The following is an 18,204-nucleotide window of genomic DNA, read 5'->3' as shown; positions in this document are numbered from 1 at the left end:
CTCCCCTCCCCTCCCGCTCCCTGCCTCGTTCCGAGCCTCGAGTCGAGATAGAAAGTAGGAAAAGAAATGTACACATTCAGCTCTTATCGCGGTGACGCGTCAACATTCGACAGCGTGCAACTTCAACCGCGAATCGAAAGATTTCGCAAGCTCGAATTTCCGGGCGACCCACTTCTATTACTATTTCGCGTTTATAAAACTCTATCGCGCGTTAATGCCCCACCCATCCGTCTCCGATACATCTATAAATTTTCCCTTCCATTTCGTACTTTTCACGCGGTGAGAGCGAAAAGGAAAAGTCGGTGTTGGTTCGCGAAATCGTAAAATTCTGTTCTTCGTAATACGTACCTATTGGCAAACGTAAACGATGGTTTCGCTCGCGCGAAAAACAAACGACGGTGAAAGTTTATTTGCAAACAAATAAACGGTTTTTCTTTTTGCGAGAAGAGTGATGACCTCGATGACTCGATTCTCGATTCGATCCATCGAAAGTTTTGAAAATTATTTTGCAAAATTATTATACGCGCTTTTAATATAGCGAAGAGATTGCCACGAGTTGGCTTTTATGTAGTTACGTTTCTTATGCCGATCGATCGGGTTTAAACGCTTCAGTGAACCGGGACGAACGTTCCACGAAGACATACGGCGCTAGAAGTCGCCCGTGTAAATGCTAATCGAGATTACCAAGTAGATTAGTAGATGTTTCGACCGGTTGGATACGGAAGTTAGTTGCCGGCTGGTAGTAACGGTTGTGACGGACGAGAAACTGTGCGCACCACTTCCTTTCAATGGCCACCGCCGCGTAGTTTCACCCATTGTTACGCCTATCCATAACCTGCCGATTAAATCTAATTAACCATCGAGTTTCCGCGTCCATTACGAGCTTTTCATTCGACGGATAAATTGCCCTATGCATCGCGTAAATCTTCGTTCGTATCCGATTATAATGCCTCCCCACCCCCTCCTTCCCCTCTTCTCCCCCGTGGAAACTGCCTCGATCGACAAAGAACGACAAGCGTGGCCGAGTTGCTCAACTTCCGAGAGCAAACATTTCCTTGCGTCACGAGATTTATATTCAACGTTGCACGCTCTCTCCGCGAGAAGCGTCCACGGTTTCGACGAAGTCTTCGCTTCGAGAAACGCATCGATCCGATTCGATCTTTCTTCCGCGCGAAAATTTCAAAACGAAACGAATCGGCGGCCATGTTGTTGAGATACGGACACGATCGATTGGAGAATCGGTTACGTGGAATGTACGAATCTCGGTTCCACTGACTTCTTCTTTCCTTTGCTTATTCGATTCGGCATATTCGATCGAGGAGAAAAGGAAAACGAGAAGAAATTTTCTTCAGAGACGTTGCATGTCCGCGTGCATCTCAAACAGCAAACGTGTATACGTATGTTCGTGACTTGGGCTCCGAATATGGCGCGAATAAAGGGGATTGGACAAGAATTTTCAACTCTGCGAAAGAAGTTGCGAGTTTTGTCCTTCGACTCAGTCGGGGCTTCTTTCCAGCGATGCTTCTTTCCAGGGACGATTAACGTGCAACTCGCCCCCTCTTCTCTCCTCTCCTCTTCTTTCCTTCGATCAAATAATTCTGTTATTAAAGTCGATCGTTGCTTTTGAAATTCGTTTGAGAAATATTTGCGCATTCAACATTCCCATCTTTTTTCTCGAAGAACGTTTTGTTATTGGTATTTTTATATTTTGGTTATTAAAAATTGATTAAATGTAATAAGATTAATCGTTAAAATTTATGCTGTGTAGAATGGAGATCTGTGTATATCGATTCTGCATCCACCAGTGGATGATCCACAAAGTGGAGAACTACCATGCGAAAGGTGGAATCCGACACAAAATGTTAGGTGAGCATTACAACTATTTTCTAAATACGTACTATTGCGAAAGAAGTCCTTTAAAACTGGATCTGGTTGGTTACTTTTGATGAACCTAATGCAGTTAGGAAAAAAATCAGATTATATCACGTGACAATGCATCAAGAAACTCTTCTTACTTCGTATATATCATCTCTAAGAACTTTTTAATAATGCATACTATTTTATATTTTGCATAATATTAAATATTGAAAACTGATATTTAGTACAGTATATATATATATATAATTTTAATGCATGCTATGTGAAACATTGATTTCCAAAAATAATAAACGAATTGTGATTTTGGAATAGGACGATCCTGTTGTCCGTGATATCGTTACTGAACGAACCGAATACGTACAGCCCTGCCAACGTGGATGCCTCCGTAATGTATAGGCGCTGGCGCGACTCCAAGGGTAAAGACAAAGAGTATGAAAATATCATAAGGTACAATAATATTGATTTATTCCGCATTTTTTTTTTTTTCATTTATTTTCTACGTAACATTTTCCCCTCCCTTTAAATAATTAATATGGATAATAATAAATATTATTTAATCACGATCGTGTAATATAAATTTATTATGATACGTAAAATGAATTAGTAATTTGTGTTTTCGAGAAAATACAAATAGAAAATTGGACAAATGCGTGTACATGCAAGAAAAATATGATTTGTTGATTACAGAAAACAGGCACAAGCAGCGAAGATGGAAGCTGAGAAAGAGGGGATCGTCGTACCGGTAACGTTGGAAGATTATTGCATTAAAACTCATGCGAGGCCGGCCGAGCAACAGTTAGACATGACGGATTTCTATGATGACGAGTACGAACTGGATGACGACGATGATGACGAACAAATGAGCGCCAGCGATTACGAAGACGGTGACGACAGTGGCAACGGAGAGTCGTGATCCATTTTCTGAAACAATTAAATAAACTCGAAAACGCTAATTATTATCAGTTCTGTATAGATTAATAAATTAACGGGCTTCTAAACCGGACGCTCTCTCTTTTCAGACGTGCCACCTAAAATTCAAATACACGGTCAAAAAAGAAATTATTCGTCGTTTAGATGTTTACGTAGAGTTTAAAATAACGTTGATTATTGTATAATTCGTTGTCGCGATATTTTAGGTAGAATCAACGTTAAATTTGGTTAATAATCATTTATCATTATTCTTTTTATATATCGTTCGAGATTGATTGATGGGAATATGAGAAATAATTTAATTTTGATTTATTTAAAAATTCTAATTGAAAGCTATTGTAACGCGGAAAGAATGAAATGAGATTTCATTGTAATCGGAAAAGATTTGAAGAAGATTCAAAGAATCAAAAAAAAAAAATCGAAAAATTATATTTTAAGAAACTAACTCGGTGAATAAAACCAAAATTCTATGTTTTTAATTTTAAGATATGTTAAATTATTGAGAATGTCGTGTTTATAAGCTCTTTAACTTAAGCAATATACGGTATGAAAATGAGTACTTTGTTAGAAGCACTGTGCTTGTTGTGTTGTGGTTGGCACGTCGATCTTTTAACTAGATAAAAAGTAAAAGGACCAATTGATTTACCTTATGGTGATCATTGATGAGCGTTCGATAAAATTAATCATAATGAAAAGTACAATGATTGGGCTGGCTCAAGTCTTCTTTATCCGTGTGTCGTGTATTTGAAATTATCAATGGGTATATCAATTGATCCTGCATTTCAAATCTTCGGTATAATTTACGTTAAATAAAATAAAATTTCTCTGTGTTTCGTATGATTATTTATGTTACAAGCTAAAAGTTGAAAAAGAAATTCGAATGTGTGAGAAAAAAACAAACTGCCAAAAAAGACCTGTTAAACATTCTTCGTAGTCATAAATTTTATTTAGAAGACAAGTATGATGTTTGAAACTTCCGAATGTTTTTCTTGATTGAAAACCGCATACCGAATAATTGATTTCATTTTTCTTTTTTTTTTTTATACATGCAGATTTATGTAAGTTTAAATATTACTCCTGTAAGTACTTCTTTATTATGAAGCTACGAGGATTGTATTTTACGAATTAGTTCAACATTTTAGAGCAGGTCTTTAGACAGCTTGTTTATTCATTATTATATTCATGTTTAAAACATTTATAGTATAATTTTTCCTACGATCGATATATTTTAAGTTTCAATGATTTGTTTCGTTAACATTACTAAATTTCTTGAGAAAAGTACTGATGTACGTTTATTAACTTCTACGTGCATTGCGCTACATCCACAAAGTTAGTTTAGCTTATAACAATTATTAAGATCTCTTGATGTTAAGTATTATCTTTCACACGGGGACGAAGCTTTGTAGGTGAAATTGATTAAACATAAGCTTACTACTTAAGTGAAAGGAATACCAGATACAGCTAACCTACTCTGTGGTAGTGTATCTGTGCTCGTACGACTGAAATTGTAAATAGTACATGAAACTCAATCTTAAAGACATGAAATGTGTAAATGGTACTTCTATCTTCGTTCTCCATTAGCCATTTTATTAAAAGACCAAAATTAAGTGTTGAAAAATGTTAAACGATAAAATAAAAGCAAAAGAATATTTAAATTTCAATATTGTCTAAAGGAAACATATATTCAGCGCTTGTAGTAGTATAGCAAAAAGTAAATATTCCCTAGTTCCTTGACATACTGTAAAACCTTTTTCATTTCATGTTGTCCCTAGTTACTTAATAATAGATGAAACTGTGTAAGACACTGACATAACACTAATAATTTGTATACTACATAATTCTTTTCTCCTTTTTTTGTACATACCAATAAAATCTCTTCGTACAATTTAATAAAACTAGCGCAACAATATTATATACTTTGTTCATAGTTTAAGTTAAATATTACTTTAATTTTTCATATTTTCGTATTTATATAATGATCTTAATCAATATATTTATAACATTAATAGACTGATAAAAAACACTTTATTTTTTAGGTAAGTAAACGTGTCTTTATTGAAAATTGTTCATCTTAATAACAAGAATAGTTTCAAATCGAATCGTATTCAAAATTATCATAAATATATAAATCGTAAATATGTAACACACAATTAACTTACAGATTCAACATTTTCTTTTTTAGGAATACCTACTAATATATGATTTTTTGGTGTACATGTGTTCGGTATGAATTTAGAAAGATACACTCTATAACCACATTGTTCAGCCTGTAGTTTTCTATCAGTATCGATAATAGTCATACATTCGTATCCCTGATTTGTTTTGATATTTTTTTCATCGTGAGTTTGATCAGCAGCATGACTGAGAATTATATAACTTTCCTTATCTATTTCATCCCTAAAAATATTACTCCTTGGATATTTCAAATGATCACAATTATGCAATGATCCATAACAGCAAGGACAACATACGAAGATAGCTTTTTCTTTGATGCATTGTTTTATGACTAAATCAGTTGCGACTCCACATGCATGTAATGACATACCAATGTCGAAGTGACCTTTAAAATAGTCTAAATTACATTGATAAAATTTTATATTTGTTAATTTTAATTTATTCACTCTTTCTTTAGCTCTATTCAACGATTTCTCTTTATTTTCTAATAATATTATAGTACAATACGGCAAAAGATGCGCAACTAAGATACCTAAATGACCACTACCAGAACAAAAATCTACAATTATATCTCCTTTTTTTGCCAATTTTATAACAGGCTTACACATATTTTGTAATTGCTCGTGTTTCTTTTCTAAACGCGAAGGTGGCAAAGAACCACCCTCTGGGGTAGCATCGTATGGAACTAAAGACCAATCAAGATCTAATTCCGCACCAAATGGTTCCAAATCGAATTTAGTTTGTATATTTAAGGTTTTGAATAATTGCAATGAATGCTCCACATCTTCTTGCTTTGTATAAATTCGATTTTTTGCTTTATATCTTTGATGCAGACTTTCATTTGCTACATCAGGAAGTGTATAATTAAATTTATTTATATCTTGATTTTTTAACAATGGCAAACATTCAAGACAATTGAATATAATTTGATTTTTAAGCATTCTTTTGTACCATTTATCAGTCAATGGAAGTAATTTCATTACTGTTTCACTCGAAAATACAGTTAATAAAATATGAGTACACACAAATATAATTATATCTGCCAAGGTCATGTATGAACCTTCGGCATATGTATGTTCTAATGTTCCATTTTGCGAAATTATATTTTCATTTGAATATTTTTTAGACATAATATACTTATATAGATTGTGTAATCTAACTGGTTGCGACAAATGTCGTTCAAATCTTGCCATACTGGAAGGCAATTTGTTTTGCATTGCATCATCTGTATGTAAAAATTTTACAGTTAGAATTAAATCTACTTCGCAAAATTTCGTCCAAACACTTGCTTCTGAACAAGCAGTTAGACAAGAATCTTTGAATCCTAACAATTTCCGACAATAATGTGTTGGGCATTCTGTCGCGACGTCCTTAATTATTTGTCGCAATATCGCGCAAAGACCTGCGATGCAACTAGCTTTATTTATAACGATAATTGGCAATTCACATGAAATTGCAGGATATGGAATTTTATTTAAGTCTATTATTTCATATACAAAAGTGGAAATATCTATAGTGTATGCTCGTTCAAGAAGTTTTTGTTTACTTGGTACAAGCTTAATACTAATTTTAGATTCACAATATTTTACAGTAAACAATGTTATTATTGTTTCTATAGGGGCTAGACATAATTCTTTCAAAGAATATACTTCCAAATAAGCTTCATTCATTTTTTTGAATTATCTCAAAGTTCATAACATGAATAAAAAAAATAAAAAAAGCTATTTATTAAATACTAGTTATACACTAGCTCTTAATTGTCTAGCCACTTTTCTTATTATCCTTTGTCTCAGCACATTTTCTCTCCAATAAACACTAATACATGAACTTAATGCCAAAAGAAACATAAATGCTTCAAACTTCCAAAATGCTCTTTCTTCTAACCAAGCTACCCTGTCACAACTGAATTATATATATTTATTTTTTATTATAAAATTGTTTTTATTCTTTGTATATCATGTAATATAATATAATATAATATAAAATTGAATACAATTTACCTTCTTGTTATAGCTTCTCCACTTTTACATTTTAAAACTTCCTTGTATCTGGCATGAATACACACATCGATACTTTTACTTGCTATTTCAAAAGCAGAACATGGATGACATTCTGATGTTATTTCATATTCATCTCCGGAAATACATCTTGTATTATTTTCAAAATTCTCCAAATAAAGTTTATTAGAATTATCAGTCCAATGACTTTCAACAATTAATACCAATATTGTTAATCTAAAAGAAATTAATAAAATATAAAAGAAGCTAAATATATATATTAAGCAACACGTGTTAATATTTATAGTAACTGCAATATATAAACAAAATATAAGATAAAACTAACCCTCCTAATAATGTTATACCAATTAACATTCGTTTTTTTGTACATAACTCAATCATTTCGATGTATACTGTTTCATGGATTTCTTCTTTTTCGTCAGCTTACGTGATTCATGTAGAAAGTGAATAAAAATTTCAGCACGATAAAATCTACACAAATATAGTTGAAACTATTTGTAAAACCGTACTGTTCTTATTACATATGAAGTATACTACGTATACAAGTAACACGTGTTTATTGGATTATTGTATATACATTTTTTCCATAAGGTGGCAAATCGAATATTATATATCAATCTCATGATAATTTTATTTGTATTAATTTTCTGAGTCTGTTATTTTGACAGATGTTGTATATATTTTCTCTAAAGCATTATTCATTTTTTGTTTCTAAAACCATAGACTAGATATAAAACAGATTGTACTAATAAAATTCAAATATATATTTAAGAAAGCAAATAAAGCATAATGTAATCTAATAACTAATTGTATATTCTAATAATTAACTCAAATATTATAGTTTCAATAATATAAAATCCAATTTTTATTTTTAATTCAAAAAAAATTTTTTTTAAATATAATAATAATTTAAGATAAATAAAAAATATGTTTAATGTGTTTTTATAAAAGTTGTTTTTTTTTTACGCTATTTCTTTGAAAAGTGAAATTCATACTATTCATAGTAAATTTCTTACAAATCTTTAGCATTATCTCTTTAAAAAACATTGAAATATCTTTACATATAATTTACCGATAATAAAAGTTTTAATATTTTAAAAATTTTCTAAAAAATCCATTATTACTTAAAAATTATAACAATGTTACGGGTAATAGAATGAAACAAGTTTGAACACTTTTCAAAGAGATGCATTATAAGTTAAATATATGTAGTATACATACATTTTATGTTTGTACATATCATCTTTATGTCTAGATATATTTATATTTTTGCAGCTTCATATTTTAAAAAAGTAAGTGTAAAAAGTAAAGTAAAAAAAACTTAGAATAGAATGCATATTATATTTTATAATTAGCATTAGTAAAGTAAAAAGATAATAAAAAATAAAAAAAAAGAATTCTTATCAATGTATCAGAGTAAAGAAATAAATATACAAAAGATAATAATCTTTAGAGATAAATAAATTACAAATATAAAATCTCTAGAATTAAAAATCCAAAAATAAGCAATTATAAAGATAAATAAATATGTAAAAAATAAGTATGCAAAAGATAAGTTTACAAAATTTTACAAAAATTTCGCATGGCAATTTAATCATATTTTACTGATATAAAGTCAAAAATTTAGCTAAAAATTTTTGATTTGAAAAAATTTGATGTGTTATGTCATCGAATTATATTCTCCTGATACAAAACTGAAATTTTTAACTGAAAAAATTTTTTATTTAAATTTTGGGAAAATATAATTGGACAAGAGATGATGCACGAAATTTTTTCAAAAATTCTGAATTTCCACAAATTTTTATTCAATTTTATGTTTTTATTAAATTAATATTATTAAAATAATATTATTTTAATAAATATTATTAAAATAATATAATTCTGGAATTTAACATATTTATACTTTTACTTTATACTTTATACTTTTTATTTTTTTTTAATTCTTTTCCGTATATATCAAGAATAATCATTTTTGGACATTTTAATTCTAAGGAATTAAGAAACTATAAAGAACTAGATTTATAAAAATGTATAAAGTATCTCACAATTAATTATAATATTTATGAAATACTTTGTTTGTTTTTTCTATTATTAAGAAATGTTTCAGATGAAAGTTTTAAGGGGTTATTGTAAAAAAATTATTATATTACTAATTTTTAGATACTAAATAAATACATAAAGAAATAAATTCAAATTTATAAATAACTTTGCAAGTTCTAACTTTATTTTTTTAAATGAAATTATTTTTTAATATACAAATTTATTAAATGCATTTTGATATTTTCTATAAAAAAGTATTATATCAAAATCATATTAATAAAATTATTACCAATGCTAGTATGCATTGAAAATTTATTAAATTTATAAAAGCTATTATGAAACTCTAATGTAGAAGAATCTGAAAATTCTATAATATTAACAAAAAATACAACTGCATAATTTAAAACACAATCCAAAGAATTAAAATAATAAAAAATAAAATTATACTAAACTAAATAATATAACTAATAACTAATATAACTAACTAAATATAATAATTACAATTTCTAATGCATTAGAAATTGTAAAAATAATAAAAATTGAAATTTTAATCTAAAGGATCGAAATTTAAAAATTGAAAATTTAATGATTTTGTATCAATAGAATACAATATTAAGAATCTATATATAAAAATAATTATCTCGAATGATAAATTTTTTATCTTTTTGAGAAAAAATTTTAATATGTATTTGAAATAAATATTAAAAAAAAAGAAAAACTATTAACATTATCACTCCATAGATTAATTTATATAATGGCAATAATATAATTTTTATCAATTATTAATTATTATATAATATTACAATAAATAAAAAACAATCTAGTAGTATGATATTTAGAAAATTAAAAAATTTCATAATCATAAGAATCAAAAAGACACGAAATATAAAAATATGTTTTATTTTCACACAATTTTAACATAATAAATTGCCTAATAGGCAATAAGATTAAATACATTGAACAATTTGATATAGTTTAATATTATATCATATAGTTTAATATCAAAACCGCGCTTTTTTAGATAATCTCACTTATAAAATCAGTGAGCGATCAATAAGTGAACGAAGCGCGAGTTAAGTTGTACAAAGCACAAGTATATTAGAAGCACAGATATTTACGACAGAAAACAACTTCTCATCGCAACATTAAAAATCGAGTATTAGCATCATGTTTGTATAATTTTTATATTATGCAAGAAGGCACGTGCAAAAATCAGAAATTCGCTTGTCATGGAAATACAGATGTATTGTTACTTGAAAATATAATTTTTTTTTGTTTAGAAAGATTCAGACTTATAAGCTATGTATAAATGATATTTTTTATTGTACATATATGTTCAAAAGCGAGATAAACCCTGTACATTTGATATGCTTTTTAGTGAGATGAATATCAATAAATAAAAAGAAAAAAAAATACATATAATTGAAAAATTTGAATGATACTGATAATATTAGACCATGCACAAGCACTTTTAAGGAAGAAAATATATTTATTGTTACAAAATACGAATCAGTGTATTATCCAATTTGAAATAAAAAAATGAAATAAAATAAATAATATAGTAGGAAGAAGAAAATCTTGTGAGATAATTATTTTTTTCAAGCAACATTTTAAAATGATTGATGTTATGATTAAATCTGATTATACTTCATTTAATTTGAACAATGTTAAACAGTTATTATTGTCATATATCGTTGAAATTAATTTCTCAACGATAACGTCTATTTGCCCAACATTGTGAACAATAGTAATCATTTTCCGCTGAACCGAAAAATTGGCAATCTTCATTCCGACATTCTTTAACAATAGCCTAAAAAAAACCTCAAATTATTTAAATTCCATAATTATAATGAATATTTAAAAGCATACCAAACTATTGTTGCTATTCCATAGTTCTGGCCCTGGTTTATAAGATGATGGTTGATCATTATAAAAAGTAGATCTGTAAAAAAAATATTTTATTTTTATTATAATAGAGTTAATATGATAATTCTTCTAAATTGTATTATGTAGAAAATACCTTGAAAGATAAAGCGTACGATCTTTATTTGGATTGGTCGGTAACAATTTACTAACGCTTGCATGACTATCTCGATCACTGGCAGCATAGAATTTGGATTTGCCTGCACCATAATTCATTTCACTACTAGTTTCGTCGACTTTATGATCTTGCAAATACCTATATTATATAATGAAAAAAAAAAAATCATATTTTAATCATAAATGATATATAGTATAAAACCTTATTATACCTTGCATGTGCACATTGAAGATAATTCTGAAGCATCTGATCCACGTACTGATGACGTCTACTTCTAATCTTTACACATAATAAACCTTCTGTAGAAAATCCACCTGCCGTTGTTGGTAAATTCTTTGGTCTCTTTGTCATAGACCACAATCTTTTACTAACAGATTTTCCAATTGATCCAAATTGTTTAGCAACACCAAGCAATTGTTTCGCTGTTTTAGATAATGAACCATCAGTATCGGATAATCTTTCGATTTCTTCCGATGTAAAATTTTGATATTCACAGTCTAAATATTGTCGTAACAAAATTTCCATCTAAAATACCAATATTGAATTTAAAATACCAATATGAAATTATATTTTATGCATTATATCTATAATTTATGTTACTAAGAATTAATTACCGTATCTTGTTGACAAGTTAATAAATCTTGAAAACCTTCTTCCCAATCCCAGTCAGGTCCTGGATCTACCGCGAATAAAACTGGTAATAATTGACCTGTATCTGGATCTATAAGAGGTATGCTAACACCTTCATTAGAAACATCTCCAAAATCACTCGCTCCATCCACAGTAACAAGAGGAGAAAAATGAGCTGAATGATATGCTAAAAGCAATGGCGTTCTATGACAACGTGATGGAGATACTTCTAATGGTAGATACACTCCACCAAATGGAATTGGAGCTAAAGCTACACCTTCTGCATCTTTTAACATAGTTTCTGCTATAACTATTATAGGTCTTTTTAAAGCATGAGCCAAAGTTAATACATGTACCTATAAAGTTTTAACATTATAAATATTTGATGAAAATTTTAGTATTTAAGAAAAAAATGCAAAAAATTTTATATACTTCTTCAAGACTTTGATAAGAAGTAGCAGTTTGATTTCTAAAAATAGGAGAAGCCATATCTACAATAGTTTGCCATTCTGTTAACCATTCTGTTTCTGTATAAGACAATCCTGAAGCTGCATTTAAGCCTATTTGACGCCACTTCCATCTTCTAAATAAAGCATGTCTATATTCTCCTTTGGCTAAAGTATTATGCAATGCTTCTCTTAGTGTAAGAAGTCTATCATGAAAGCCCCACATGCCAAGAGAAGCTGCATGTAGAAGACAATTGCCATCTCCTGATGTTGCCAAAGGCCATAAAACTCTGTTAGTTTCATTTTTACCCCCACACCACCAATTTAAACGACCAGCAGCTTCTAAAGAAGTTAAACATCCACCTTCTATCAAATCTTTTTCCAAGAATTGGCGAAATGAATCTAAGTATAATATATTATATCCAATTAACAAAATATAATAAAGAAAATAATTGTAATTATATATTATATTGAATAAAGCATGGATAAATTACCTGGATATAAAGTTAGATCAGGTAATGAGAATGTGAATTCTGGAGTATCTAAAGATCCTATAGTAGCTAACTGTGAACGAGCATAAGAGACAATAGCTGCATTTTCAGTTGCTCGAGATATACCTCTTGCCAATTTCTTTGTAGTTCCTCCTTCACTTTCCAATGCATTATTAGAATTTGTCTCTTTCTCCAAACCATCATATGTAGGTAATCCTACGTTCATTACACTGTTTTATTATTGCACCTACAAAGTAGTAGTTCATCTAAAATTTATGATATTACAATTACAACACTGGTAGAAATATAATATAAATATTATACGTTAATTATTATGTAATCTATAATTAAAAATTACAAAAAATACAAAAATTAAACACAATTAAGTATACATCTATAAATTAATATTCAGAAATAGAACAAGGTGACATTAATAATTTAATAAAAAAATAACAGAATCATTGAATACATATGAATTCAATTATAAATATAAATAAAAGGAAAATTTGCAAATGATAAAAAAGTATTTTTTAATCTTTAGAATTACGAAATATCGAAAATAAATACACGTACATGATGATGAATACATATATTTAGAGTTTGTATGTATATGTATCTATGTCGGATATGATTATTTAAAAAGTGCAAACCTTGGCCTATATATCGAATTAGTGAAGTGAAGCAGTGCGGTATAGTATCGTTAAATAGTATTCTAATTGCTTTACAATATATAAACCCTTCGTATAGTTTTTCATATTTCGTATCACGGTATTTATACTAAAACCTGTCTTAAGAAGGCCATCCACAATGTATAAAAACGATTAAGAATTTGTTTGCACTGATGGTGATATGCACAACATAACCTAAAGCACGAAATCCCAACTATCTGGTAAAAGAGTGAGAAATAAATTATAATTGTTGCGCACGGAAGTCACTGTGAAATTTTAAACCAGTCACATGTCAAGCTTATGAGTGGTACACTGTTGTTATTTACGCAGTAATGTTCCCACCCATCAATGAACAGGTTTGTCTAATCGCGATAATGCAATTAATTTTCAAATGTAAAAAAATCATCTATGCACTACCATTTATCTTATAACATTATGCCATTACTTAGAAATGTATTTAACCTTGAAAATATACATTGCGCATCATATGTACCACCTACCTATGTGCATTTAAATACATCACGTTTATAGAATAATCGAATAGAAAATATTATTTGAATTTTATTTTATCAATCATTGATCTTTATCATTTTCTTTTTAATTTCATCGATATAAAATTATTCTTTAATTTCGTTATATTAAGAAATATATTATATATTTTAATTCATTATAAATATCATATATTACAAAAATAAATGTTTTTATTTTTCTGATAATTTGAAATGGGTTATGTTGACTTTCATACTTACAAAGCAATCATGTATACATTCTTAACAATAGAAAATTTTTCATTGATTGTGTTTTATTGAAAAATTTATAATAGGTTTTTTTATTGATTGTGTTTTATTTGAAAACTTATAGAACAACGAAATAAACTGAATAAACCGCCTTAAGTTGATTTACTAACTTACGTGCAAACGTAGCGCCACAGGTTATCGTTTCTCGATGTGTAGTTCGTCTACCTCGTTTAAAACGTGAGACGCGACCATGCCGATGTAGTAGGCGAGCACAAGTGTGCGTATTCTGTACTCGTATCTGTTTTAAATCTCAAAAAATTGGTCAATTTTGTTGGAAAAGTTTTTTAATTTATCGCGGGTAATAACAGACTCGCACAGTAGAGAAGAAATTGAAAGAAATAACAATGAATAGTGGTGGAATATACCTGATATTTTTTCTATCAGTTAATCTGTTGATTCCATTGGGCCACGTCGCCGGTTCCAAGGTGTTACAAATTCGTGGCATACCTATCGCAAAAAGTTCACTTTATTCATCAGATCGTGACTTCCAGTGCCTTGATGGAAGCCTATTAATACCATTTTCACGTGTAAATGATAACTATTGTGATTGTGCCGATGGCAGTGATGAACCTGGTACATCTGCCTGCACCAACGGTTCATTTTATTGTGAAAATTCCGGTCATAAGCCACGCTATATACCATCCACCTGGGTAAATGATGGTGTTTGCGATTGTTGTGATTCCAGTGATGAATATAATTCGGGTAAAGAATGTCCAAATAATTGTAATGAACTTGGAAAAGAAGCTAGGTTGGAACAACAAAAGGCAGAAGAATTAATCAGGGAAGGAAATAAGATAAGAATGGAAATGATTGCCAAGGGTAAACAATTGAAGACAGATTATCAGGCACAATTAGTTAAATTACGTGCTGATTATGAAGAGGCAGAACGTGTGAAGAAAGAGAAAGAATTATTGAAAACTCAAGCAGAAGAACGAGAAAGTGCTGCTTTAGAAAAATATAAGACAATTGAATCTGAACAACCAGCACAGGAAGAAGGAGAAGAAGAAGAAGAATTACACGAATCAGATGCTGAAGATTATTTTAAATTATTAGACTCTGATAATAGTGGTACTATAACAGTTGCAGAACTTCAAACTAGAGTGACATTTGATAAAGATCGGAATGGAATTGTAAGTGAAGAAGAGGCAATGTTTTTCTTAAATAATCAGAAAGAAATCAATCTTCAAGAATTCATGGATACAGCATGGGCAAATATCAAGCCGTTTTTAATGTTAGAACAAGGTAAATTGTTATTTATAAATTCATTTTATTTTCAGTTTAAAACATATATTATATTAATATTTCATTTTAGGTATGTTTAAGCCAGCAGAGCAAAAGGAAGAAGAAGGGGAAGAAGAAGAAGAAGGAGCAGAAAATATTCATGAACCAATAGAAGATAGATCTGAGCAAGAGAAAGATGAAAACGATGGTACAGAAGCAGAAGAAGTAACAGATGAAGAACAAAAGAAAACTGAAGAACCTCAAGTGCAATATGATGAAGAAACGCAAGCTCTAATTGATGAAGCAACAGTTGCTCGTGAAAATTTCCAAGCAGCAGAAAAATCTGTAAATGACTTATTATTGGAAATCAGAAAGTACGAAGAAAAATTAAATCGTGACTTTGGTGTGGAGCATGAATTCGCTCCTTTGGATGGTGAATGTTTCGAGTATAGAAATGTGGAATATATCTATACTTTGTGTATGTTTGTAAAAGCGACGCAGAGATCGGAATCTGGTGGCAATGACGTTACTTTAGGTCACTGGAACGATTGGAACGGACCAGAAGGTCAAAAGTATTTCAAGATGAAGTATGATCGAGGACTTAGCTGTTGGAATGGTCCTGCCCGTTCTACTATGGTCAATTTAAGCTGTGGTAAAGAAAATAAACTAGTCTCAGTGACAGAACCTAGTCGATGCGAATACGCTATGGAATTTACCACGCCAGCTGTATGCAATCTCAGCCTGGAATCCGCTAATGCACACGACGAATTATAAATTTCATATCTTATAAACGCGCGAAATTTAATATTAAATACGCGATTATATGAAATTGAAACATAAGATATATAAAAAATAGCAAGGATAAATAATGATCACATCGATTCATCTAGTTCGTTTTTCGAACGTTAAACTTTAAACGTGAAACGTTATAACAAGAGTTTACACATCATTTTTCACTGTCGTAAACAAATGAAACTCATAATTATCTCTTGCACATTATGTAATAATAATGTCACGAAACATCGAATCTGTGATTGATTATTCGTCCTTGCATTAGAATTTTCTCGTCGTTGTACTTGTATACTAAACAAACGGAATTCGTAGCCGATAACGCGATCGTGAGTTGTCGACGAGCTCGGTTTGCTTAAATAGTAGACAGAGACATTTTAATATTCGTGATAAGTGAATAAGAAATTGTTGTTACATGGTCATTGCCAATATTGTGTCACTGTTATACATTCCTTTTTTTGTACGAGATAAATTTTTATGAAATCGGATTAGAATAAAATGACCTGAATTGTTTCACTCGTCGTTAGGTCACTACGCGATCGAGCGACCAATTCTTTTCGTCTACAAATTCTTAGAAAAAAAAAAAAAGAAATTGAACTGAAAAATTCATTTGTACACTCACCTATATGTACACAGACATACACACTCATGCAGGAATGTTGAAAGAAATATTCATAAATTGCCACGTATAAAGTAGATAATGTATTTAGTGTGTCGAGGTATTTTGTAATTTTTTAAGGATACGTGATTGGCGCATTGGAATGCAGGTTTAATAAAGAGAAAAAAAATTTTGTTGTCGAACTGTAATTACGATGGCAGCTTTATTTACATTAAAACGGGTGATCTTTCTGTATTATATGTATATATATATACATATATATATGTATATGTATATATAGATATATATTTATTTATTTATATATTTCTTTTAATTATGCGAATTCTTATTCGTTCTTAGAGAATTCTTACATTATATTAATTCAATTCTCTATTTATATTTTTATTAATCTAACAATCTATGCATATTTTTTGGGATTTGAGACGTTTATGATCAGCTAGAAAACTAAAAAAGGGATGTGATCAAGAGAGAGGAAAGTGAGTTTCTGATTTATCCAACAATGTTTGCAACCAGTCGATTCCCTAATACTTACTTTTTCGTTAAGGCACTTAAAAGACTGGAAAGAAGTATCTTGTCTTTCACGCGGTGTTACGTGATAGAGACGATACGCTTTAACGTCTTTTCTTCACCCTACGATGAATCATTATTTTTCTTTAAACGTACACGGCAAAAAGTCATGATTTTTTTTCATCTCAACATGGAATTTTTGATCATTTCAATAATAAATAATCAAAAATTAAAATCATTTTACGTATAAAATAAAAATACAAGAAAAAAAAAAAAAAAATTAAAAACATTTTACGTAAAAAAAAAAAAAACAAAAAAAAAAAAAAAAAAGATAAACACTAGAAATATTTTCGATTTTTTTTTTTCAAAACGAATTACTTTTAACGACGTAAAAATTGTTAAATCCAGTATGGAAAGACAGCATTTTCCAAAGATTACCATAACGTCTCTAGATATGAATAATTTCGAACTATGTTTTTGTCTAACAACATACCCTGTGTTTGTTTTATGGCTCGCCTGGCCATTAAACACTTTGTAAATACGTGTCGACGCTATTTTTATCTATTCTCTTTTTTATATTCTTTAAATTCGTATTCTTTCGTTCGCGATCGTGTCTAATTCTGCAACGGGGTTTTCTTCTTTGTATTTACACAGTGGAACGAAACACGACATTTATTGGCGTCTCTAAACTACTGTACAACAAGAAACACTAACTCCTAACACGAGAAGAATTTGTAAGCACGACGCGCGATTATATTGCTTTGCGATATCGCGCACCACCTAATACTGCATTTTTTTGTATGATCGGCTATCTTATCGTGTATGTGAAGTTTGTTAAGAAAAGAAGAAAAAAAAAAACAAAATACGATTGCAACGGAAGAAGTTAAATAACACACGAATCGCAAATAATTACAGCTAATTACGTTTAAACACGTTAACCTTACAACTTTCTCG

The 18,204-nt window shown here is 29.6% G+C and overlaps 5 protein-coding genes across 11 annotated transcripts in view; 2 read left to right on the top strand and 3 right to left on the bottom strand.

Moving 5' to 3' along the window:
• Positions 1-3,700, top strand: part of LOC102676546 (ubiquitin-conjugating enzyme E2 R2) — a 13,906-nt gene extending 10,206 nt beyond the window's left edge. For both annotated transcript variants that reach the window (XM_006612367.2, XM_006612366.2), the window contains 3 exons: positions 1,769-1,866; positions 2,191-2,325; positions 2,566-3,700. In XM_006612367.2, coding sequence (XP_006612430.1) covers positions 1,769-1,866; positions 2,191-2,325; positions 2,566-2,791 — 459 coding nt within the window. In that variant the 3' untranslated portion in view covers positions 2,792-3,700. The remainder of the gene's footprint in view (positions 1-1,768; positions 1,867-2,190; positions 2,326-2,565) is intronic.
• A 1,132-nt stretch (positions 3,701-4,832) lies between these two features.
• On the bottom strand, positions 4,833-7,743 carry LOC102676270 (glutathione S-transferase C-terminal domain-containing protein homolog). Its single transcript, XM_006612365.2, has 3 exons — positions 7,327-7,743; positions 6,984-7,217; positions 4,833-6,885 (listed from the first exon to the last, which is right to left on the bottom strand). Exon 3 carries the CDS (start codon positions 6,651-6,653, stop codon positions 4,959-4,961), a length of 1,695 nt encoding a protein of 564 aa, XP_006612428.1. The 5' UTR covers positions 6,654-6,885; positions 6,984-7,217; positions 7,327-7,743; the 3' UTR covers positions 4,833-4,958.
• On the bottom strand, positions 6,723-7,382 carry LOC102678111 (protein JTB). Its single transcript, XM_006612377.1, has 3 exons — positions 7,327-7,382; positions 6,984-7,130; positions 6,723-6,885 (listed from the first exon to the last, which is right to left on the bottom strand). The coding sequence occupies exons 1-3, from the start codon at positions 7,380-7,382 to the stop codon at positions 6,723-6,725; spliced, it is 366 nt and encodes a 121-aa protein (XP_006612440.1).
• Positions 7,744-10,061: 2,318 nt separating the features above from the next.
• On the bottom strand, positions 10,062-14,523 carry LOC102675762 (OTU domain-containing protein 7B-like). Of its 6 annotated transcripts, none has more exons than XM_006612360.2 (8): positions 13,223-13,802; positions 12,653-12,915; positions 12,145-12,560; positions 11,697-12,068; positions 11,294-11,607; positions 11,062-11,220; positions 10,911-10,983; positions 10,062-10,851 (listed from the first exon to the last, which is right to left on the bottom strand). In XM_006612360.2, exons 2-8 carry the CDS (start codon positions 12,873-12,875, stop codon positions 10,750-10,752), a joined length of 1,659 nt encoding a protein of 552 aa, XP_006612423.1. In that variant the 5' UTR covers positions 12,876-12,915; positions 13,223-13,802; the 3' UTR covers positions 10,062-10,749. The 6 variants fall into 6 exon arrangements, with proteins under 6 accessions (XP_006612423.1, XP_006612426.1, XP_006612424.1 ...); XM_006612363.2 differs by having other exon boundaries at positions 12,653-12,896; XM_006612361.2 differs by having other exon boundaries at positions 13,300-13,801.
• On the top strand, positions 14,328-16,901 carry LOC102675638 (glucosidase 2 subunit beta). Its single transcript, XM_006612359.2, has 2 exons — positions 14,328-15,356; positions 15,427-16,901. Exons 1-2 carry the CDS (start codon positions 14,459-14,461, stop codon positions 16,107-16,109), a joined length of 1,581 nt encoding a protein of 526 aa, XP_006612422.1. The 5' UTR covers positions 14,328-14,458; the 3' UTR covers positions 16,110-16,901.
• Positions 16,902-18,204: the final 1,303 nt, after the last annotated feature.

The sequence above is a fragment of the Apis dorsata genome, unplaced genomic scaffold (genome assembly GCF_000469605.1).
Source record: "Apis dorsata unplaced genomic scaffold, Apis dorsata 1.3 scaffold_111, whole genome shotgun sequence".
Lineage (NCBI taxonomy): Eukaryota > Metazoa > Arthropoda > Insecta > Hymenoptera > Apidae > Apis > Apis dorsata.
Note: the sequence above shows the minus strand (reverse complement) of the source record. Positions and strands in the feature narration are given on the sequence as shown.